A 24,750-nucleotide genomic window follows, 5' to 3' on the forward strand; every position below is an offset into this window, starting at 1 on the left:
ATTTTGCGTTTCCTGCATCGCAGACAAGCTCTGCCTCTTTGCAAAGTGCCATGGGCTCCCTCCGCAGGTGATGTCTTATTGGCCATTAAGTCGAAAGCGGAATCAAAATTTACAGCCAGACGGCGAGAAGGCGACACTGTGTGAAAACGGGGAAAAGTGACGCTCTCGTTGCGTGTCGAACCTGGACAACTACTGGCCCTCACGTCTATTCGCGGAAAGCCGCCCCTCCTCGAGCGGCTAGAGCTGTCCCGGGGTAGCACTGCCAACAACGGAAAATTCTTCGCGAACTGCAATCTTTTCGAACTCGCACCCGCCTTGCGGACTCTTTGCTTGACCGCGAGCAGGGGAGGGGTTTGGACGGAAAGCAGGTGAAGTATAGAGGTGGCAAAGAGAAGCCGGGCGAATTAGTGGGACAGCAGGATTTCGGAAACAAGCATGAACGGTCGGAAGAGGAGGTGGGGGAACGTGAGTGGCTGGTTGTCTGACAATGACGACATTAAGCCGCTCAAGGTGGACCTGCGACGTGGGGAAAGGGTGTTGGCGTTTTGGCAGGTTTATAACCTCTCAACGATCATCCCAGACGGACCACAAGCGTGGAATGCTATTCACACGCCATGGCCGCTCGATATGACGGACTACCAAGCGGGTGCTCTTGTTTCTGGCGCCAACTGATTCAAAGACCGGATCTGTAGGCAATTGTTGGTCAAGTGCTGCCGCTTTCCTTGCTGCATGTTTTGCTCGTCGATGCTCCTCCCGTGGTAGCTCATATGTTTTTATGTTCACGGTTTCGCGGGCGAAGCGTCGAATAGAAGTCAGTAGATCCTTGGTTGCGGTTTGGAAAAGTTGGACGGTCGAGGTTGTATGCATTCACAGCTTAGCGTAAACGAAAAGCCGAACATGAGCTCGGGAATGTAGACGTTTTCGGTTGCATGGATTTTGATGGGAATTCCTCTGCCGTTGTTGTAGACAGAAAGGTTTGGAGGCGGAGGGTCTTCAGGCTCTGGATATCGTTGGGGATTGTTATCTTCTTCTCCCTCATGTTCATTGTCATTCTGGTCAATGTCCTCGGATCGTCATCTCCACCGCTGTTGTCTTGAGCTCGGTCGTTTGTTTCATCGTCATTGGCTGGCTCAATGGGTAGCGGTGGTGGGGATAGTGGAGAGGGGGGGGCTGACTAGCTCTCCAGAGTCGTCCACTGCCGGGTGTACGCAGCCAAGGAGCCTGAAATAGGGCCGATAAGCAAAGGAGGCCGGGTGGATCAAACATCGACAACTAACCCGTAACTCCCCAACAGCTTAGCCCACATTGTTTGGCTTGATGGTCTTGGTTGGTGCGACACTGACGAACAAGCTGCAGACAGTTTCTTGTTTCGAACCGCAACGGATGTCTAAGCCCGCAGTAATAAGCGGAAACGTGATATGGCAAAGGCCGAGGAAGAGGCGGGGAAGAGAGGTGAAAGTAGAGCAGGAGCAAGTATCTCCTGACACAAAGAAATTTTCTTGTATGCCCTTCGCCATAATGCAGCCGTGTAACAGCTTTTGCAGGAGCTGAACTACATCGTCAGTGAACGAAAAAGAGCTCAAGAATACCAGCAAACCGATCGGCCACAGGTCTTCACCTTTTGCTGCCCACAACAGGTTCAGGTTTTGGCTCCGGTGCTTGCTCGACAGCTTGGCTCTTCCCTTTATTCTTCATTGCAGACATTTCCTCCTGGTTGATGATCTTCGGATCATTATCTTCCCTCATTCGCCAGCTCCTTCTGATACTCCTCCCGTTCACGCATCTCGTCTTTCGGTCTCACAGGCACGTATGTAGACGGTGTCCCTCGATTCAGGCTCATTGTTCTGTATGTTGTCCGGGAAATAGCATGCTTGATGAATCGCTGATGAGTGCGGAGTGGGGACAAAGCAAATGAGCCTCTAACTAACCAAACTAACAAAAACAACCAAAACTCCACTTGAGATAGAGAGAAAGTTGTATAATGTCGAGTAGGGAAAGTCACAAAACCCAAAATATCGTCGACTCCTTGTGCGAGAACAGACCCCTGTGAACAGAGCCTTGGCACAAATGTGTAAGGTTGTAGGGTTGATACGAGTTTCTTGCGAAAAACGTTGATTTGTTGTGCCCCAAAGCGTACTATCGACGAAACTCAGCAATAGAGAAGCGCCAATACGATGCCCGGAGAGTTTATACTCGTTGGATCAGGACTAACTGCCTTAAACCCTCTGAGTTGTCTCGAGTCAGGAACTAACTGCCTTAAACTCTCGACCAGCAACCGAAACCCAATAAACAGCAACCGGAACTCTCTTTTAAACGGCAACCGAAACCCTCAACCAATAATCCTTCGACGCGATGATACTATTTCGAAAGAGCTAGCAAGATAAATTGACGAGCTAGATCCCCAGATGCACCTAGTAGAGCGGGGCAATCCGTGGACCTGCCAAATACAAAACAGAGGTATAAATACTAAACAGAAATTGATAGAATCAGGGAAAATCTCGAGTAAGAAAAGTCGTCCATGTGCATAATTGTATAGGTATCGTTTCGCCATACGACCCGGAGTCGAAAATCCAGGTCCAGATGACTGGTATCGCGTGTGTTGGAGTCAATGACCTGTGTAAATCTTCCGTGTTCGCGACCATCTAGTTTTGCTTGTGAAGAATCCCTCGATCTTGAGTAGGATAAGTGGATAGCTCTGCTTCCCAGCTTTCGATTGACACCCATAACTCGTATCTTGTGCGTATGGCCTCAGCGGTAGTTGTCCCAACTCTCCTGGCGCATTTCCAATGTTCAGATGATCAGTTCCTCGACAGTGTTTTAGAGTCGCCGTTGATCACAGGTCCAGGCCCCAATCAATTGAGTAGGTTTTTCACCGTTTAACCGTCCCTTGGCACTCCCGATCCTCCAGCATGATCCGAAACCACGTTCCAATGATGTCAGTCGTCGATACCAACAGAGATAGGGGTGGCCCTAGTCTAGGAGTTGTCGATTTCGAGTCTCCACTGAGCGCCAAACCGAATATGCCTTTTAGAATACACTCCCTTTGGGTATTTTGCATAGAATTGGATGGATTCTAGCGAGAAGCGGGCTCTGCGAACTTTTCCTAGTCAAGACTTTGGAATCACTATGAGCGATTTGATAGGATTTGACTGGATTTTGATATGTTCTTGTGCAGGTAACTCCCTAGTTGACCATTCGGGACTCATGTCAACTCTGAGACGTGCGCTGAGCAACAAAATCGACAAAAATAGTCGTTTCCTGGTCTGTCCCAGACTGCGGCTTATCATCTCCCCCATTTTTAAATCTCGACTGTCCCCAGTCGTCTTTGGCAATACTCGAATTCAACAACATCAATGAATTCTCTCCATCTTTCACTTTTTGCCGTCAGTGAAGATCAAGGATCGACACCTGGACTCAAATTTTTGACATTCTCTGTCGGATCTTTGGTTCTGCCAAGCAAAGGCGTTGCCGTGATCACTGATTTGCCCTCGGACAAAGGAATACTTCCGTTCAGGCGCCCGGTCGGCCCTTTCCGTCTCGCAAGCTTCCCTTAATTCTACCGCGGGTTTCCAGATTCACCCAATACACTTAAGCTGCTAACCAAATAGAGCGGTTCCACGACTGCGCGCAAGAGAAAGTTAATTCCCCGGAGCCGGTGCATGTGGTTTAAGCTTCAGAAGCGTCCTTGCTGTCACGTTTTGTTCTTCACTCTTCTTCACAGCCCTACGCTCGCGCGTATAAAGCTTGTCCGCCCCTCTTTTTTCGTCCCATTCTTTCTTTCTTTCTTTCTTCCACCATGTCCACCAAAAAGACCTCCCCGTCGAAGAAACAGGCTCGGGCAGCCTCGCCCTCTCTGTCAGACGACTCTCTAACTCCTATCATCCCCTTGACCTCCAACCCCTGCTGGTCTTGCCGTTAACAAGGCCGGCCAATCCTTCTTCAACACCCTCCGTCGCGTCACCGCCGAAGACCCGTCTACTCCTGCCCTCAAGCCACACTGGAAAACTCCTCCTCTCGTGTCGCACCTCAACGGAGTACTCCCGTATTTCGTGAGTCTTCTCGTTTTCTTCTCGCACTTCCCCTTTCTGATCACCCCTTTCCAGCGCTATATCTTCCAATACACCGAATCCCTCTCGCGAGCCTCCACCGAATATGCATCCCTCGATATCGTGCTCCTCGTCGACTTGACCATCAAATTGCGGGACCTGCTCCCTTACAAAGAGTTGGACAAGGACTGGGCGTTCCTGACTTGTAAATTTGCGCTCTTCACCGTGCGTATCTCCTTTTATTTCCTCCTTTCGATTATCTGACTCGGTTTTTCAGGACCTTGGTTCATATTACTTGGACATTTCCGACGAAGCCTTCCCTAGCAATATGCCGGCGACGCTGAAGCTCAAGGAGCTCGAACTGCCCAGCCTCCACGCTTCGTTGGCCAAACACCAAGCCGACGACAAGAAGCCAAAACCTCGGCCCAAACCCAAGGCCAAGCAACCCTCCCCGGTTGTCATTCCAGTCGAGTCCGAGGAAGAGAACGGTGAAGATGACGACAATGGTACGTCTTATTCATCTCCCTTTCCCCCAAACCGGATTGTACTGACACTCTTTTTCTTCAGAGTCCGTTGTTGCTGTCAAGAAAGAGAAGGGCAAGGCTCCCGTCCGCAAGCGTGTTCGTGAAGATTCTTCTGGAGAAGAGACTGTCTCTCCAGAGAAAGTCTCCAAGTCCACCCGTACGTTCTCAAGCCTTCCTTCACTTCTTGCTTCCACTAACTCTTCGTTCTTCAGGCAAGCCACCCGCCAAAAAGTCGAAATATGCCAAGGAGAAGGGCACGGTGCTGGAGTTTGACGATGCTGAGGAGCTAAACGATGAGTTGGTGCCAGGCGCTGATGGGTATTTCCGCTATCGTCCGGCAGACGAGAACGCCCCCTTCGACGCGTCTGACCCCGCACACACCCATAAGCTCAACCAGCTTTTGGTTCGTCTCTTCCAACCGGCGGCTTCATGCGCGACATCCTTTCCTTCACCCCCAACAATCGCGTCCGGCTGGTCTTGTCCCGCATTACCCAAGCGTTGCCTCTCTCTTGGACGGCCCTCGTGAAGACCTTCGACTCGCCCGTCTCAACTAACCCCGGCAAATCGACGATCCAGTCGAAGGGTTTCGAGCCCTACTACGTCGAGTCCGCACCCGTCCCAATTGCTTTCCTCAAGAGAGCGTTCCCGGACCAGCCCCCTATTCCCGCTTGGCCATGCCTGATGTGCATGATGTTCCGCCGAGACTGCACCCCTTTGGGATACGGTGTTCCTTGCGACAACTGCAACCACGACAGCAAAAAGGGTCACCTCTGCGACCACCAACGCTCCTCAGACGAGATGCTCAAAGTCATCGAGCATCTCACGCCTCTCATCGCGTCTTCTAACCGCGAGACTCATCTGGAGTTGATCCACCTCAAGGAGGTCTTCGAGCTGGCAGCGCAGACTCGTGAAGCCCATCGCCTGGCGATGTCCTCGGTCAAACGGGCACTCGAATCCTTCCAGGGGCACCTGGAGTCGGTTGTCGAGATCCATTCTTCCGAAGGCCTCGAGCGACGCTTCCTTCTCGAGACTGGCGACGAGTCCGCGACCGCGGTCCTCAACCAGCTGCTCCTTGCCAATGCTCGCAAAGGTACTTCCACATCTCTCTCCTCAGCTTCCCATCGCTAACACTCTTTTCCTCTGTAGGATCCAACTATCCCAACGGTCCCAAGGACGAGAAGGACAAGAAGGACGAGGAGACGGAGGAGAACGACGAGTTGCTGGGCGACACGGAGATGCCCATCGCTCCACCCGATTCCAACGAGGCGGGTCCATCCACATCTGGGTGAGATCCCCTTGGTCTGGTTTCCGGTTGCATCTCGATGGTTGGGAGCTCGTCGGCGGGTCGAAAGTCTACGGACTATAAAATTTTTGTATATTTCACAGTGCGGCCGGCGTAAAGTACTTTGCTTGTACTTTTTACGACCGGCAAAATAATCAGTATTTTCACATTGTCTTCCTTTCTCGTCCGAACTTAAGTAAAATTCATCTGAGAAAAGTCCCCAATGCAAAGTCCTGAGTATTTTGACTCGATCTTGGACTTGGGTTCCCTCCCAATTCATCAACTCGACAATCTTTGTTCGAGATCTGCGGATTTCCCATCAATCCACAACTCCCCACATGTCTTCTTCTCAGCAATCCACCAGTAGCAACTCCGATCGGTCGCCTAGATAACGTCCTTGATGTTGTGTGGTCGAATTTGTAATGGTTTCGTCGAATAAAAGCTTTTCCATCTCTAAGAAAAGTCTGTCTTGACCCTCTACCATGACCGACAACGGTATTCCCAAATACGTCAACGAGCCCATGATCCCTATCCTCTATAGCGGCATCTTCGTGGACGAAGTCTATCGATCCATCTTCAAAATGTGTGCGAGTCTTGAAGTATGTCACTTTTCCACTCGAAATCTTGCAATTTCTTGACGGGAAACAGCTCATCGGCCCATGTAACTGTTGCAAAGTCCTCAATCGCGACTGTGTCCACCTCATGGCTGGTCTTCCTTGCATCCCCTGTGGTCTGAATCGCGACGACACCTGCGATTTCTCCACTCTCGAAGGTTTCCATGTCATTTATAGTCTCAATCGTGACTCTCATTTGGCATTTCTTGGTGCGTTTGGTATTTTCCTGACAGGAAAAAGGCATTTCTGACTTTCTCTTGTCAACAAAGATCATAAGAAGACGACCAACGAGCAGGAAGAGATGGCCAAGACCCTCGTCCTACTTCGCAAGTGGGAGGAACTCCCGCACCAACGGCCATCTCAAAACGTTCCTCGACGCTATGCGGCGTGAAAACCCAAAAACTCCTCGAATGTGGCGTCCAAAGCTTGTTCTCCACACTCGGCCACGACGAACTCCATCAGGCCGAAGCCATTTTCGACGGGAACCCCAGTACCATGCGTCTCTCGAAGCTCGCTCATTACTCCCGCATCCAACTCGAAGACAAGGCCGAGATTCGTCGCGAGCAAATTCGTAAAAAGGTCGAATCCCTCAAGAACGAGTACAAATACGCTTCAGAGCTACTCGCTCGACTCGAATCTGCTCACTCCAAGGTCATTTCCCTCTGCGAATCGTCCATTCTTGTCGATCTGACCTATTTCCCTCAGGCATCGCTCTTTGGTTATACCCAAGATAACGATTTCATGAACGAATATGGCCACACCATGATCATGAACGTCCCAATCGACTCTCCCCGTCCTCTGCATCCTCTCTCACTGATATGCCCGCACTGGAAACGATCCCTGAACATGGAGAACATTCCCCGGTGATCCATTCCGTCCCAATGGGCATTCCTGACGCTCCTGCTTGCTCCACCTGCCCATCCGCACAGGCTCACTCCTTCCACCCTTGCCCTGCTGATCATGTCGTTTGACAATCTCAACGGCGCAAACCCTTAATCCAACTTCTTATCTGTCGTTACCGTCGTTTACAATCATTCCTGTCGTTACAGTAGCGTTTTGAATCACAAAGGGCGTGTTGTTCCTTGATTTCCCTCTGTTTGGCACTTTTCCTACTCGAAGATTTGGTTGATACCGAAGATCTCGTTTCCAGAAACTGCGATCAGGCTGCCTTGGCAGTCCTGCATAAGATCCAGGTCCGGGTATATCCTTCTCCATGCTTGCATTTCATAAGAAAGTGGCAATCTCGACGGTAATAGCATATCTTTGAGGGTGGAAACATGATCCAGATCGCCAAAGTGTTTCGCTCTTTTCGAGAGAACCATGCTTTGCGGTCCACAACCATGCTGCGCTCCATGTTCTCCATGTTATGCCAAAACGTGCACCACGTTGAGCCCATCTCCCCCATTTTTAAGATCTTGCTGTACCAGCAATAAGCCATCGCCTATAAAAGATGTCCTGGTTCGATAACCCATTCCAGTTTCTCTCGCATCTCTATCCAAAGACATTCGCTCCCTTCCAATCTCGACCAGTACGAGCACTTCCTCCACAGTCTCCTCCAAGCCTGAGTACTGACGATATGAACCCTCAGACGTCTCCAGTTGAACACAAAATGGCAGACTCGATGTATGCCCCTCGCGAACCCGAGGAAGGAGTTCCAGAAGAACTTCGAAGCCGACGTTCACGAGTTCATAACCACCGTTTCCGACTTGCGCATTCGTACCAACGACGAGAATGTCCGTAAAATTCACTTGTTGTATCGGTATTTGGTGCGTCGTCACTTTTCCTAGTCGGAATAATGGTACTCATCATCGTTCTTAGCTTCCTCAGCTCAAGGAGGAAGAGGTCGCGACCGTTTGGCTGCAAGCCAGTTGATCTATCAAGACCTTCCCCATGCGCTTCAAAAACTCCATGCGATTCAGAACAATATTTCGCAACGACGGCAAGTGGACCGCCAAAGTCGATCAACATCTTCGCGACACCAACACTTGTATCGCCCATATGCAGCATATCGACGGCGTCTGCACGCACATTCGCGGCTCATCGCAACAAAGCGGATGAATCCAAGAAAAAGACCCCTGAGACCAAAAAGGTAATATCATTTCCCAAAACGGAGGCGACACTATCTTATCAGTGACAGACGTCTTCGTCCAAGAACACTCCGGTTTCACTTTTCTCCGTCGAAGATTTCCTCCGCAACTCTCATCATCACGTCAGAATACTCGTTCTTCGACCGTTAACCAGTCGCACAAGGTATTTTCCCTGTTGAATATTCATTCGAACGTTGATTTACTCCAGCGACAGCGTTCCCCTGAACCCGAAGATGAAGAAGAAGAGGTTCGTTCTCTCTTCTTCGACTCTGAGTCGAACGTTTTCATCGTCAATCTCCCTGACTCGGTGCGTTCTTATCTAGGAAGGCTCTGGCAATACCGACAAGAGTCCTTCTAAGAAGAAGCGCAACAAAGCCAGTTCTCCCGAGCTCATAGACGAGTCTGGCAAAACCCCTGCGCCCGATCTCTTCTTTATCCTTCAAGAAGAAAGACCCCAAGGACCTCCCAACTGTCTGTAGACTCTATCCGATGTCCCTTCTATCGCTGATTCGCATATTCGCAGATCCCCTGGCTGCTGTAGCCGGAATTGTAACTTTTCCTTGACCAGATTTGAAGTTTCTGACTTGAATTTCCCAGATTTTGACCAATCCTTATCCGGTTGACGATTCCGCTCCTGCTGATCTCGAGTACAAGACCATTCAAGAACTTCTCGATCAATTCGCACAAGGAACCGAAGTCCGAATCACCAATAAGCAGCTGACCGCCTGCCTCGAACTCGCTCAGCAGCAAGTGCTCATCGCTGTCCAGCGTATGGCATATGCCCGTGACTCGATGCTAAGTAGTCGCTCGTCGCTACCAAACACTCTTCGACCTCGCGAAGGACCGCAACATGAAAGTTGATAGTAAACTCCCGTCCGTCCCTCTCAGTCTCGTCATAGTGCTCGATTTCTGACTTCTCCTCGTCAGCGATCCGTCCCAGTACTTGGCTATCATCCGCGGAAATGCTCGTCTCGCAACTCCCAACGGTCCTTCCCATGGCCGCAAGTAAATCCCTTACTGCTCCATCGAAATCCCTTCTCCCATAGTACTATATACCCCCACACTCGTTTCCAAGGCTTTCCAGATCAGCCGTTCGGTCGTTACTTGAACTGTACTATGTCTTCACACCTCGAACGAATGTATTCTTGCGTTGTGACACTTTTTCTCTTCGATTTTGAAGCAGTCTTCCTCCTTAAGCGTCATCATCTGACTTTTCGCTCTCGGAATCTGACTCTTCCTCGTCAAGATCTATGTCTCCAAACTGCAAATCCGTTCCTTCCACATCCTCTCGGCCTTCTGCGAGCTCATCCAGTTCCTCTTTTGTCATGTCGATCATCTTTTCGATGTCCTTTGAGAAAGAAATCTTCTCCCTGGCTTCATAGGGTATTACTCGGAATGCGCCAATCTTTCCTGGTACCATGGCTCCATTTAGCTCACATACTAGATAAGATCCACCCATTGTCCGTCTCACAACCACCATTGGTCCCAGGTAAGAAGTTTTGCCTTCTTGTCCAGACTCTTCTCGATGCGAGTGTTACAAATCAAGACGATATCTCCAGGTTTGAAGTCATAATCCTTGATAGTAGCAGCGTGGATGCGCTCATATCGACGAACAGCTTCTAACTTCTCCTTTGAGACTCGATCTCTCATCTCCTGAATATGATTTCGATGTTTCACCAATGCTCTCGCTCGATATCCGACCAACTCAGCGGTACTGATGATTTTCCCTGGATATTCGACCAACCACGTCGATTCCACGATGTCGAATGGCAAAATCGGATGACAACCAGTCGCAGCGTAATAGGGTGAGCAGCCTAATCCTCTCCGAATGGTAATTCTATCCGCCCAAGTAACTTGAGGCAAGAAATAAAACCATTTGTTAGGGTTACCAGCGCACGCTTTTACAATCGACTGTCGAACATCTGGATGTCCACTCTCCACAGGTCCATTTGCCTTCGAATTATAGGGTGAAATCTTGATTCCAGTAATGCCATACTTGTTTCCGAGCCACTCAAGAGCCGCGAGAAACTGGGGCGCATTATCCGTCACCAATTCAGCAGGACAACCCCAACGACAGATAATATTCTCGAGTAAGAACATCCCAATCGCCCGACGCCGTGTCTGATCTCAAGCCCTTAGCTTCCAGCCATCTACTCAATGAATCCCTCGCCGCAATGACCAACTTGTGTCCGTTTGAAGTCGCTCCCATGACCATCACATCGGTATGGATTTTCTGGAACAAGCTCGGAGTCTTCGTAGGTATAGGCGGTATTCGAATCATCGTACTCTGACGAACTTGACACATATGGCACGTTTTCACATACCAAGATACGTCTCGATCCATCTGAGGCCACCATAATCTGACTTCAATCAAGGATTTCGTTGCATACGCTCCTCGATGACCCAAACTATCGTGCGCAGAACGCATCGCATACATCCTATGCTCCTTCTTAACAACGATCTTGTGCATTCCATCCTTATCTCGACGGAAAAGCCTTCCTTTCTCACTCAGAAAGAACTTCCGGCGTATTTTATCAACGCTTCGAAGGCCCTATCTGTGAATCCAGTCGGTCTCTTCTTGGTATTTCGAAGCCACTTCTCAACCAACTCGAGCTTTTCATCCGCGCGTACTCCTTCTGTCGTCCGATGCTCTTCAGGATATGGTTCCCTCTTCTTAGCATCCCATTTGAACGCTGAATTCGGTAGGAGTTCCTCAGGCTCTCGCCACGAACGATGAAATGTACTGTGGCATCTCAATTCCTTCTCTGCGATAAGTATCCCTGATAATTTCTGCCTCATCCATTGATTCCACATAGGTATCCAAGCAAAGTTGACCATGCTCCCTCCAGGCTTCGTTCTCCATTGTGTCGTGCTCATCGAGATCCAACGCTCCGAAGTAGAATCCACCTCTCGTGTCAATTTCCGACTTGAAATCATCATACTCCTTCGGTTGAGGAATCGAATAATCCCAATCTTTATGCACTCCTGGCTTCACCAACTCGGGTCCATCATCGGTATTCTCATACTCTTCATCTCCCGGTACTTTGTCTCGTCTCGAGAGTCCATCTGGCGTAAAGGTCTTGCCGATTACATGTTTCAACTCGAAATGGAACATGAGAATCTGTTCAATCCACCGATTTATCGTTGCATTCGGGCCCATGCCAGGATTATCCAGCATTCCCTTAATATACGACGCATCTGTTTCAAGTACCAGATTTCTACAGCCCAAAATCCAATATTGCATGTGCTCCAAGCCTCGCTTTATGCCAAACAACTCTCGTTTCGCCTGAGAAAAGTTCGCCTGTCTCTCGTCGAGCGGTATTGATGAAAATCTTGAGTAGTATCGTTTCTTTGGGTTGTTCTCATGATACTGGTAGATCACGATTCCGATTCCCTTGTACGAACTATCGATCTGAATCACTGTCGTCCATCCTTCTGAGTAGTTCAACGGTCAGATCGCCGGACACTCCGCCACTGCCTTCTTGATCAACGCCATAGAAGCCTCTTGAAGCTCTCCCCACTCGAATTCCACTCCTTTCTTCAGCATATCCGTCATCGGCTTGCTCATAATATGGAAATCTTGAATGAAGTGCTTGATATACGTCAAGACTCCTAAGAATTGTCTTATCTCAGAGACATTCTTCAAAGGAGGCCATCGTGTAATGACTCCTACTCGATCCGTCGACGGCCTTCTTCCTTCGTACGAGCACGTATGGCCTACGACCACAAATTCATCCGCACACAACACCGCTTTCATGCCAGAAACCGTCAAACCTGAGTATTTCAGCCTTTGAACTACTCGATTCACGTTCTGCATATGCTCCCAGAAGAATCTACGAATCCCCTTATTCTCAGGTATCGTTTCCTCTTCTCCGTTCTCATCCTCGTACCGCGTTGCTGGTCCTCGAATAGGTACATCATCGATATATGGCATCGAAACGTGGGGAACCTCTTCTCGCAAGACGAAATTGACATCGTCATGGAAAATTGGTACGGAATTCGTCCATCCTTGAGGAAGTTTCACTAATCTCAACGCTCCGAAGGGCGACTGAAACGTTGTGTAGTCCCGCGAGGTCTCCGCAAGGTCCCTATGATCATATCCAGTACAAATCCAAAACTCCTCCACACGCTCGACCCGAAAAGTGGTCTGCCAACTCTTCTGTCGCAGGTGGGATTCCTGAATGCGCAATTGTAACCGCGTTTAACGGCTCCAAAGCATGAACGAGTCGAATACTCTTGCCATCCTTCTTGAGAACGCCAAAGAACTTCGAGCGATATGAAGCATTCGACGGTTCGTACACGCCGCGTCGATTTTCTTCTTAATCACTTTACAAAACTCCTCTAGTTGTCCTCTCGGAATCGGAATACTCTTCTCTATCCACACTTTGTGCTCGACCGTCGGTATTTCGACAGGCGGAAAGAAATCATGTCGCAAAGTTCCTCGCTCCTCGTCATTCCAAGCGAACGCAGGCCAATGAAGCATCATGAAATTATGAATAACCTTCATTTCCTCGCTCCTCAAGAACCCAGTGTTGTGAACTTTATCGATAATTTCCATCCTCTCTTGTGTATATCTCTCGGTAGGTACGAATTCACTCGGATTTGGTGATAACTTAGGCATTTCAGCCAAAGGATCCCCGATGATTTCCCTCTTTTATGCGATATTTCTCTGGAAGCTCACCATAAACTGGCCTCGTTTTCAACGCAACCGGTTTATACTTCTTTCCAGCGAATGTATCCATAATCTCGACTCCAGCCTCCACAGGTGAACCATTTCTCTCTCGATCGAACCCAAGGTCGGCACATTTCAGACACGGAATCGATGATTCATGCTGATGTACGTTCCCCAGATAAGACGCTTCTACCGCCGCTCTAACTTCCTCGTCTGGTCCTTGACGGACACCCAATTCAGACTCGAATTTTACCACTAGCCCACTTTTCCTACTCTGTGAAGAGTGGTCGACTCGCTGTTGGACAAACTCCTCGAGCAACTCTTTTGCCTTTCGGTCCTTGGACATGGTTTTCGACTCTTTACTGGCTGTTAGGTACGCCAATTGCAGTTCTTCATCCTCAAATCGACACCCGTCCTCAGGTTCGATGTATCCCTCCACTCGCAACTCGCCCTTTTCATCAATTCCCATACACACACACAGCTCTTCGCCTCCCCAGTCTCCCACTAGTTCCTCGACGAGTTCTGAAAATCCGATTCCACCTCGACTTTGGCCCTATGCTCTCGATTCTCCTTCTGAACAGGCGGATCTTTCCCAGGTTCTTCGACCCGTTTCGAGTTCGACACCACAGAATAAGTTCCCCTTGCCTGAGTCGGTATCACACACCTTCGCTCTCGGTTAGGATCAGAATCGTGAGCATTTGGTTCCCATTCCCAAGTTTTCTAACTTGGATTCCGTTACTAGATCGAAAGGTCGTCCGAGCAAAACTTCATAAGCCACTTGGTCGATGATATGCACTTGCAGATAGACGGGTATGTCTCCAAACAAGAAGCATACATTTCTTGCTAACCCAGCAGACTTCTTCAGTTGCCCATTCGCACTTTGCATGTAGATTTGCAAGTCAGGATCCCAAGGAATTCCCAATCTTTCCGCTACCGACAATGCCATCGACACAATTTGCGATCCACTGTCAATAACACACTCCACACGCTCTCGCGCAGCGATTAACGGCCACACAACCCTCAACGACGCCCGAATCTTTCCCTGAGAAGACTTGCTTGGGCGGTTCTCCCGGTGGGAGAGAAGCCACATACTGGAGATATGGGTCGGCACTCACGTATGAGCCTTCCCTTATTCCGTATTGCTTATCCTCTTCAGTAGAAATGTAGAACGAGTCCACCATTGGCAATTCGTCGATGTCTACCGCGTCATTTTGGAGTCGAACTTCAACGTTCTCATCTTCCATGAACGGGTATTCCGATCCTTCATCCAATTTCCCATGTAACAAGACTGGCTTTATAGGTTGTCGAGTCCGATTCGTCGATTTCCGCATCGCTTTCGCGTACTCTGGAGAAAGAGAGATCAAATCGCCCACAGTAACATCGTGCACGACTGTATTTTCTGTCTTTTCCACAATTCGCTTAATTATATGCGGGTCGTCGAACTTCGTCGCCAACTTATACGCCCTCTCTTCTACATCTCGCTTCCTATTCGCCTCGCGCTTGGGCGATTCCGAACTGGGTACCATCCTGGCAGCATATTCCAACTTTTCGTCCTCAGAATCTTCTCCTCTGAATCGAGCTTTGCATTTCTTCTTCGGCACATCCTCTTTCTCCAGCACCTCCGGCTCAGATTCTTCCTCCTCACTTGAAGACTCGACAGGATCATCCTTTTTCCTTCGATCTTCCTTCTTTTTCGACGATTCCTTTTCCTTATTCGCAACTTTCGATCGGTTCTCAGGAGATTTCGTTGCCTCAGGAGCTTTCTTTCGCCAGCTCCCTGTCTCCTTCCTCGAACTATCTAAAAATTTCGTCCCTCCCCAGCGTTAGAGTCTTTTCCCGAACGCGTATTCGCAAATTGGGACTCCATCGACTGATTCGCGGACTGCGAACTGGATCCAGATTGGTTCTGCATGGCCTGAACCATATTGTACATCGTCATGAACTGTTGAAAGTTCGGATCGACCGGGGGCAAGCCTGGTTGAACAGGCCCTTGAAGGTACACAGGGTACGCTTCACTCTTTTGCCCCGTCTCCCCCATTCTCTGCTGTTGTCTACCTCCTATCCCTTGCTGCGACGCTGAATCTCGTTGTAGGATTTGTGGAAACGATTGGATCGCCCCGGCTGGTTCGAGAATCTTGCTGGTTCATGAGCTGAGACATTATTCGATTGATATTGCCTAGTCATAGCAGCCATTTGCGCCCTCAATGAACGGATTTCGTCCTCATTCGTGTCATACAGCAAATTATACTGCTCGCTGGGAGTATATTCGTTGTAGAACGACGACTGAAGGTTCGTCTGCGCATTTCCTGACACAATATTCCCTCCGCCTTTGCCATACCAGTCGAGAATTCGTTGATACCTCGAGACATTCTCAGGATACTTAGGAATATATTGACCTCCTGGTAGGCGCAAGCCTCCATTCTCCATAACGATCTTCCCTTGGTCCAACAACATCCTCTTCTTTGGGCAATCTCGCACCATGTGTCCAGTTTCTTCACAGAAATGACACTGGTCCCCTCCACTCTGTTGTCCTCCATACCCACGACTTCCTCCTTGTTGATAATCGCGTTGCGGCGGTCCCGATTGAGGGTGCGCATGCTCCTTGGACTTATTTTCTGTAGCCTGATGGAACTGCTTCATCGTCTCGATGAGTTGCTTATCCCTAACGGCCATAACGTCCTTCAACGCGTTTATCTCTAAGGCGAAACTCTCCATTTGATCACGAAACTCGTTTTTCACTCTAATATCGTTCGTAGAGTTTCCGCTTTTCGAGCTCGAGAGCAAGTTCGAGGGTTTCGAGTCGTTTCTCATCATCGCATCTGCCTCCCGTCCAGACCAATTGTTCGTCAACCATTCCACCACCTTCAAGACGTCCTTGTAGTTCCACTTATCGCCTCTTCGAGTATTTCCCGCGTTTTGGTTTCCCGCATTCGCGTTCGGACCCAAGATATTTGCCACATTCGGTTGGTTCAACACAACTTCGACTGCCGAAGCAAAATCATCGCTGAGCGTACCAAGAATCGACGATACCAACTCTTTGTTGGTGATTTGCGATGGTGGTCTGAGGAGTTTTTCGGATTCTGCCAAAAAGAATGCACAAAATCGAATCACTAGACCCAGATCTTCACGACTAGCACCCCGTGCCTCGGCGCAAATTTCCTTCAAGCGTCTCCTCGATCCTTCGTTGACCTCCTCCAACTCTGGATACATCTTCAGTATCTCCGCCTTCCACCCATCGAAGTCTCCTCCAGCAAACGCTGTCAGATTCCGCCACGCTTCCTTCACATGCTTAGTATCGAGATACCTCAGCACCGTCTCCTTCTTTTCCGCGTCGTTGTCGATGCCTCCCTGCACGATGATTCGCTCGCACTCCTCTAGGAACTTCTCCAACTTGGCAGGAGTCTTTCCATCGAAGCTAGGACGACCAGAATCCCATGTTTCAGGCACCTTGAACCGCACCGCTGCTCCTCCTTGAGCGTTTCTTCCTCCACCACCTCCGTTTCCACCTGCGCCACCCGCGCCACCTCCGTTCCCGCCATTTCCACCATTTCCATCGTCCATGTTTTTCGTTGTTTTGTTGAATCGGAGGTTCGTTAAGCCGATTCGTGTTGATTTCGCTCTCTGATAAGTCGGTTAGAGGCGAAGATGGTGTCGGAGATTGTTGTTCTTCTTCGACAGTCGCTGAGTTTGTGTTGGTTTTGCGCTTTGTTGTAGATTTCGATTGAACGCGCTTTTGTGTTGATGCTTGAGTCGGTCTTTTCGACGAAGATGCTTGAGATTTTGTCGATTTTGTCGGGATTGTCCGATTTCGATCGCCTTTGCGAGTTACGGGTAGTCCTCGGTTTCGCGTTCGCAGATAGTTTTTGGTACGAATAACGGTGTCGGTCTCAGTTCTCCAACTCCCGTAGTAGATTCGGAAAATCGTTCGGTTGGGAATCAGTTAGATCTCGCTGTTTCCCTTTTGGTGGTATTTTGACGTTCGATCCAAGCGTGTGGGCGCTTGCTTTTCTTCTTGCTTGTCACAAATTGCACGAAACCAAGTTTCAGCAATACTCGATCACCCCTCGCGGTGGGCTCCAGATGATGAGTGCGGAGTGGGGACAAAGCAAATGAGCCTCTAACTAACCAAACTAACAAAAACAACCAAAACTCCACTTGAGATAGAGAGAAAGTTGTATAATGTCGAGTAGGGAAAGTCACAAAACCCAAAATATCGTCGACTCCTTGTGCGAGAACAGACCCCTGTGAACAGAGCCTTGGCACAAATGTGTAAGGTTGTAGGGTTGATACGAGTTTCTTGCGAAAAACGTTGATTTGTTGTGCCCCAAAGCGTACTATCGACGAAACTCAGCAATAGAGAAGCGCCAATACGATGCCCGGAGAGTTTATACTCGTTGGATCAGGACTAACTGCCTTAAACCCTCTGAGTTGTCTCGAGTCAGGAACTAACTGCCTTAAACTCTCGACCAGCAACCGAAACCCAATAAACAGCAACCGGAACTCTCTTTTAAACGGCAACCGAAACCCTCAACCAATAATCCTTCGACGCGATGATACTATTTCGAAAGAGCTAGCAAGATAAATTGACGAGCTAGATCCCCAGATGCACCTAGTAGAGCGGGGCAATCCGTGGACCTGCCAAATACAAAACAGAGGTATAAATACTAAACAGAAATTGATAGAATCAGGGAAAATCTCGAGTAAGAAAAGTCGTCCATGTGCATAATTGTATAGGTATCGTTTCGCCATACGACCCGGAGTCGAAAATCCAGGTCCAGATGACTGGTATCGCGTGTGTTGGAGTCAATGACCTGTGTAAATCTTCCGTGTTCGCGACCATCTAGTTTTGCTTGTGAAGAATCCCTCGATCTTGAGTAGGATAAGTGGATAGCTCTGCTTCCCAGCTTTCGATTGACACCCATAACTCGTATCTTGTGCGTATGGCCTCAGCGGTAGTTGTCCCAACTCTCCTGGCGCATTTCCAATGTTCAGATGATCAGTTCCTCGACAGTGTTTTAGAGTCGCCGTTGATCACAGGTCCAGGCCCCAATCAATTGAGTAGGTTTTTCACCGTTTAACCGTCCCTTGGCACTCCCGATCCTCCAGCATGATCCGAAACCACGTTCCAATGATGTCAGTCGTCGATACCAACAGAGATAGGGGTGGCCCTAGTCTAGGAGTTGTCGATTTCGAGTCTCCACTGAGCGCCAAACCGAATATGCCTTTTAGAATACACTCCCTTTGGGTATTTTGCATAGAATTGGATGGATTCTAGCGAGAAGCGGGCTCTGCGAACTTTTCCTAGTCAAGACTTTGGAATCACTATGAGCGATTTGATAGGATTTGACTGGATTTTGATATGTTCTTGTGCAGGTAACTCCCTAGTTGACCATTCGGGACTCATGTCAACTCTGAGACGTGCGCTGAGCAACAAAATCGACAAAAATAGTCGTTTCCTGGTCTGTCCCAGACTGCGGCTTATCATCGCGTTGCAGCACCTTTGCCCAGTTGTGTTGACGGCATGTCTGGATTCTCTGTGGACGATATTTTTCCGAGGTATTCCTTCACACGATTCTGCTTAAGGGTAAGACAAAAGCTTCATGTTTAGAACGAATTCACGCATTAGCTGCTTCAGTCTCAATTTCGACTTTGAGCGCGTCCACGGGCGGGCTAGAAATCTATAGGAGAGCTGTGAGATCAGGATTTGGAAGTGATGATAACACACCTCATAGTTATCCGCGTTCACTATAATTTTATTGACAAGCTTGGAAAAACCGGGGACATATGTAATTTCTCGTGACGACAGGGTCGCACAAGAATATGGTCGATATGGCTCAACTGGGTGCCATGACGGTTAGACGCAGTTCAGAGTCGCTTGAAGTCCACAAACCTTGGAGTACTTCTCTAAGGTTTTCTACTTCCTCTGGGGTTTGGCACGTCGTTGTCCTTACTTGGTCCCGCGACTGGACCATCAAACGGGTCGCCGCTACCCTCCGCATCGTTGCTGTCGACCAAGACCTTCTTTTTTGCGGCCGCCTTGCCATGAATCTGCCCATGCCTATCGCGGTGCTTGATGTCGGGGATGTTGGCGTCGACCATGAGCGTGACGAGGTTAAGAATCAGGTCAGCGCGCTTGACCAGCATCGTGAACGCCATGAAGCAGAAGCTCTTGAAGCGCTGGTAGTGTGGCCACTGCGCGCCGCCCATTTCTTTGCACACTTTAACAGGCAGAGGAAATGGTTTGGGATCGCGTCCAAGAATGTAGTCGAAGTCGACTAAAAAAAGTCAGAAGGCGAACGAAAAGCCCAAATCAAACAACACACCATAGAAGAAGTCACCATCAGGACTGACGAAGAGATTGTCCAGATGGCGATCACTAACTCCGAGCAGGTAGGTCACCACACAATAGCCTGCACAGCTCCACACGAATGTATCGATGACAGTTGGGTTGACTCCAGAAGTCCCCACACTGTCTGTATCCGGATTATGCGCTCGCAAATAGTCGAGCAAGTTCCCGTGCTCGCTGACAATGGCTGCGATGGTCTTGCCAGGAACAAAACGCACCATTCCTTGGAGAGGACCCGTCGCCAGAACATCATAGGGTGTTAGCTTAAGATCAAGCTTCTCCTTGCGCATCGGCCCGTCGATGAGCGTGAAAAGTTGGATTACAAGTTGATCTTGCCGCATGTCGTCTCCGTCTTTGAGAAGAACTGGGTAGGTCGACCCAGCGGAGTACTGGAAGTACAACAGAAGTGGGAACATGTTGCTCTTGAAGACCGAGGACTGTTCTGCCACAATACCGGTTATCTCGACTGCAAAGTGGTAATGGGGGCATTGAGGCCAAGTTATTCCTTGTGTCGGTGATGATCGCAAGAAGTTTGTCGATCTTCTTCGGCCGGGGATCTTTGGACATTCGCAGCTCTTTCGCTCGTTTGGCCAGCGAATCCACCATCAATCGCTGCCTCCGCATCAGCTCCCGCCTGTCGGAACCGCCCTCGCTTTCTAAAATTTTGCCCATAAAACGGAAGACGACTCTTCCATACTTTTCGCCCATGACACGGTCTTCCAATGCGACTTCAACCATGAGGTACCAGTATAACCGGTTGCCCAGAACAGGATTCGCGACACCTCGAGATATTAAGAAGTCGGTAAGGCCACTATCCTCGTAAGAGATGGCGCTTGTTGTTTTGGACCGTAAAGATCGTTGGTCAGTTGATATAAACGCATCTCCTGTTCGCGGTTGATCAGCTGTTGTCTGTCTGTAGAGAACATGATGACATACCTCATCATCCGCTCGACTCAGTTGCCATACTGCAAATGCCCTAACACGAGAGTCGACAGTGCTGGGTCCCAGAAGTTCCAAAGCATCGTCGGTGTCAGTTTCGGTCCACTGTGGTAACAACTCTTCAACAGCTTGTTTGACCTCCGAAGCGTCTCTTCAGGCCACGGATTTGAGGAACTTGGTTAAGCTGCCTTTGTCCGCACAAGGTAAAAGCGGCATTTCCAAATGCATTCCAAGTGTAACTGTTCTTGAAGGCCTTGAATGACGTGTGGAAAGGGATAGTCAGCAGTTTATTGTCTGCTATGAGCTGGTAAGTGACATATATAGGTCTGAAAGGGTGCTTTTAGGTGGGTTAGAGATCAATGGAGGGCAACTACATGACGAACGAAGATTGAAAGCGCAGCTCTGTAAATGTGCGGTTGTCGAATTCCTTCGAGTTGAGATATGCGGAAGGTTACAGGGAGTTGAGTTCGGATAAGGGTGAAGTCATCCTTGTCCATCGAATGGTGGTGCAAGACCAAGTTTGGGCGATGGCTGGTTGAATGTAAGCCTTGCTGCGTAAACAGGATTTTCCAAGGAAAGCACGCCTTTAGAAGATTATTGCTAATGATTCCAGCCTCATTGAGTCCAGAGGAAATGCATAGTGCGTTTTGAAGGGAAATGCATAGTGCGTTTTGAAGGAAAAGGCCTGTATGGTCACGTGCTTCGATAAACCTCTTTCAATGTCGCTCACAACGGTATATTGCAGTACAAGGCTGCGGCCTCAATGTCTGACAAACTGGGCAGATTCTCGGTGCTAACGCGAGATTTGTCTTTCTCTCTGCCGCAGAACGCACCCCCAAATGAAGTTGTGGATAATATCTTTTCTTACCTCCCAAGGATACCAATCCGAAACGTTCCACAACCGCTGCTGAATGCTATGCTGGTCAACAGACGCTGGTCACTGGTGGGTGTGAGATGGCTGTATATGCAGTTCTTCCTTCGGCCAGGGAACTACGATTCATTGGTTCACTCGTTGGAAGAAACAGGACGTGGAAGTTACGTTCGATACCTTGGAGTTATAGGTGGCGGAGGACCCTACATTGGAAAGATGTTTGAGCTCTGTCCCAACCTCCAGACTCTAGAGCTGGACTTGAACTTGGGGTTGAGCACGGACGTGGAGGCCCTCTGCTCAGGTTTCGCCAACATGAATCCTGTGACTTTAATTCTCCGAGACGATCCGCACCCCACCAACTTGGATTACTTCGCTCTCCCCGGTCTCGGTCTGGCGATAATAACTCCACCCTCGCCACGAGAAACAGTCAAGAAAGCCTTGGAGTATCACATACCGAATTGGACCAATCTTGTAGGTCTCTTTATCTCTGACCGACTGACGGCCTTATTCTTTTCAGAAGACGATAACCCTTCCTTACGACGCCCAATGTATCCAGCCTCACTCCCATGGGGGTGATCGTCGCCGCCAAAAAACTATCAGTCAGACCGAGGTTCATGGTAGAAATTAGGGAAGCGATACCTATCGTTAGGTATATGCTGAGAAGCTCACACACTGGATATGTATTGTGAGAATATGAAAAGAACTATCTACATGTGTACTCAACCTCAGGCTGTCGTATTCTACTTCGTGAATAGAAAATTCAGATAACTTGGTGAGATTGTCCATACTTCGACTTGAAACTTGATTACAAAACCATAAGCCTCTCAACGGCCGAGTCCATGAAAAGCGCCTCCTTCAAACCCTCGAGCGCGTCCATGTTTTTCGAACAGCTTCTAAAACATCCAAAGTCGGCGTTAGATTCCAAAACAATGAGTGTGTTAGAAAAAACCTTGGTATTTCGCGATATTAAGAGGTCGGCTTGATTGTTGCATTTAAGGAATTGGATCCATTCATCAGCAGTCTCAATTGCAGCAATAGCTCCAACAGGTCTTGACGATGAGCTCCTGCATAGGCCAGGCCAAGCACAACGATGGCGCTAGTCTTGAGAGGAATGAATTTGTTGTCAACACACTCCCTGATCAAATCCTTCGCGACGTCGGCTTCAGTTCTAACACCGCTGTTGAGGGTTCCGGTAGCCAAAAGTGAGCCAGCTTTGATGTACTCCTCAGAGGAGTAGGCATATTTGTCGATGTGAGAGAGGTCAACTTCGGTGTCCCATAAGAGACTGATGCTTAGAGATGCGGCGGCGCTCAGCTTGCCTAGAATAAGTTGAGCCCTCCCGGGGCATTGGAAGTTCATGACATACCGTGCGCCTTATTCTTATACACCTGGGAATTGCCCTCTTCCGCTTCGACCATCAGCTTATTATCATACCTAGCATTGACCAATGCGTTGACGAACGAGCCAGCCAAGTTACCACGCGCTGAATCGACGTTGGCAAGCGCGTTTGGCCCTGGCTTCACATCAGCAAAATTGCAGTCAAGGGAGTGAATGCATACTTGTGTTTTCAAAATGCTTCTTCGTCGCTCTTCGCATCTGTAACACCGAGTTCTTTCCCGAATTCACGCAGATGTGTATGTTGTTGAGACATTGTCGGATGTGTTCGGGAAACTCGTCCTCTATGTCGATGTCGTTGTCCGGGTTGGCACGCAGCCACTTGATGGATAATTGCGCTCGCGCAAGGATAGAAGCGAGTTGTATCATCATCCATCTGAAGTTGTGGATAGAATGGCAAGCTAGGTGAAAGAGTGGACGCACGGGTTAGAGGGAGTATTGAAATCCTGTTGAATGAGGTTTTGATCTCCCAGTCGTATTGCGAGGGCCAGAGTTTCTGGGAACTTGCTTTGTCGCACATAGATCGCGTGAGCGGGCCGAAGGAAAGCAATGTCATCCGAGGGTGGAAGTAAATTGACACAACTAGACCTAGGTTAGCGCAATAAATAAGCCGAGTAAATAGATCACATACCCAATGAAGTATTGGCAAACGCGCGTATATGTATTCTTGTCGACAAGAACGATTGATTCCTCTACTATCTCCAACTCTTGAAGAAGATCGATAGCGTCCGGTTCCCCGTTATGGTCGAGAAGGAATACAGCACACTCTTTCGCGAGAGCACGAAGGTCGTCAATTGTGCCAGGAACTTTGAGCACTGGCAATGAGCCCTTGACTGGTTCGACTTCGTTATCTTCTTGTTCACGAGTGTTGTCTTCGTTACCGAGTTCACCAGCAAGATGTCGAACGTATTCGTGCCTCCGTGATCCAAGGTCGGAAAGCGGCGAGACTGTTGGGCGCATTTTTGCTGCCAGTAAACAAAAACAAAGAGTGCCTCGCGGTTGCGTGTCCGAATAAGCCATAACTAAGACCCATAAGATGTCTGCGAATAAAGACTAGATGACGATTCAGATTCTGAACGTGAAAGAAAGCGCGAAATCTACCTTGTTTTCGGATGGCTCCCATGTTTCGTAGAGCGCTTGAAGGTCGGGGTACAACGGGTGCAGAACCTTGAGTGGTTTCGGAACGGAGGCTATCGAGGATGTAGATGTCCGAATGAGAAATCGAAGGATTTCCAGCGCCGGTTTATAGAGGTCAGCATTGGATTCCTAACTTCATTAGCCAGTGAGAGATTGCATGGAGATGCTGCACGTACATTCAGCCGCCCTGCTAGTCTCTCCAAGCTGAACTGCTGGTCTTCTTCAGACTAGGAAGTGGAAGTGAGTTTTTCGTGCATCTGCAACAGCCACAAAACGCACCAAATCTTCGCCTCTTTTCTCCCCATCTTTCCTCTTGTCCTTGCTGAGGTTGGGTGAGCCCGTTTTCTTGTCTGTATTCTTGGAAGCACGGTTAGTAGTAAAATCTCTGCGAGCGACAACTTGAAGAATAGCGATTTCAATCGGACCGTTGGGCATTGCGAAGTGGACCGAGGAGTGCAACAAGCGCCCTTGGGCGTAAAACGGCGCGATCGCCACAGGATTCTGGTAACAAGTTGGTGGTAGTCCTCAGAAGTCATGCATCTCAGACTATAGTAGGGGCAGCCCGCCTCTACTACCGGAATGTCTGGCGGCACCATGGGACTCCGGAGAAGTACGTCTCCGACCGTGGCTCACAGTTCATCGCGGACTTCACCCAAGAACTCTGGCGTCTAATCGGCATCAAGCCTGCCACGTCCACCGCGTACCACCCGCATCAGACAGAGCGCGTCAACCAGGAGTTAGAGCAGTACTTGCGGATCTTCACCAACTATCAGCAGGACGACTGGGATGAGCTGATCCCAGCCGCGGAGTTCGCCTACAACAACCATGTTCACTCCT

General features: G+C 49.1%; 2 protein-coding genes across 2 annotated transcripts; both read right to left on the minus strand.

Annotated features, from left to right (window-relative positions):
• Nucleotides 1-18,840: 18,840 nt before the first annotated feature.
• Nucleotides 18,841-21,007, minus strand: MIND_00119900 (Phosphatidylinositol 3-kinase VPS34; the record flags this gene model as incomplete). The annotated part of the gene is made up of 8 exons (XM_037358135.1): nucleotides 18,841-18,903; nucleotides 18,951-19,063; nucleotides 19,116-19,124; nucleotides 19,177-19,500; nucleotides 19,549-19,991; nucleotides 20,026-20,661; nucleotides 20,711-20,847; nucleotides 20,894-21,007. The coding sequence occupies 8 exons, from the start codon at nucleotides 21,005-21,007 to the stop codon at nucleotides 18,841-18,843; spliced, it is 1,839 nt and encodes a 612-aa protein (XP_037226045.1).
• A 1,340-nt stretch (nucleotides 21,008-22,347) lies between these two features.
• On the minus strand, nucleotides 22,348-24,348 carry MIND_00120000 (26S proteasome regulatory subunit RPN1; the record flags this gene model as incomplete). The annotated part of the gene is made up of 8 exons (XM_037358136.1): nucleotides 22,348-22,700; nucleotides 22,748-22,894; nucleotides 22,941-23,152; nucleotides 23,200-23,358; nucleotides 23,408-23,829; nucleotides 23,878-24,042; nucleotides 24,090-24,140; nucleotides 24,193-24,348. The coding sequence occupies 8 exons, from the start codon at nucleotides 24,346-24,348 to the stop codon at nucleotides 22,348-22,350; spliced, it is 1,665 nt and encodes a 554-aa protein (XP_037226046.1).
• Nucleotides 24,349-24,750: the final 402 nt, after the last annotated feature.

The sequence above is a fragment of the Mycena indigotica genome, assembly GCF_014461135.1.
Source record: "Mycena indigotica strain 171206Taipei chromosome Unknown Mind.scaff0001, whole genome shotgun sequence".
NCBI classification, from domain to species: Eukaryota; Fungi; Basidiomycota; class Agaricomycetes; order Agaricales; family Mycenaceae; genus Mycena; species Mycena indigotica.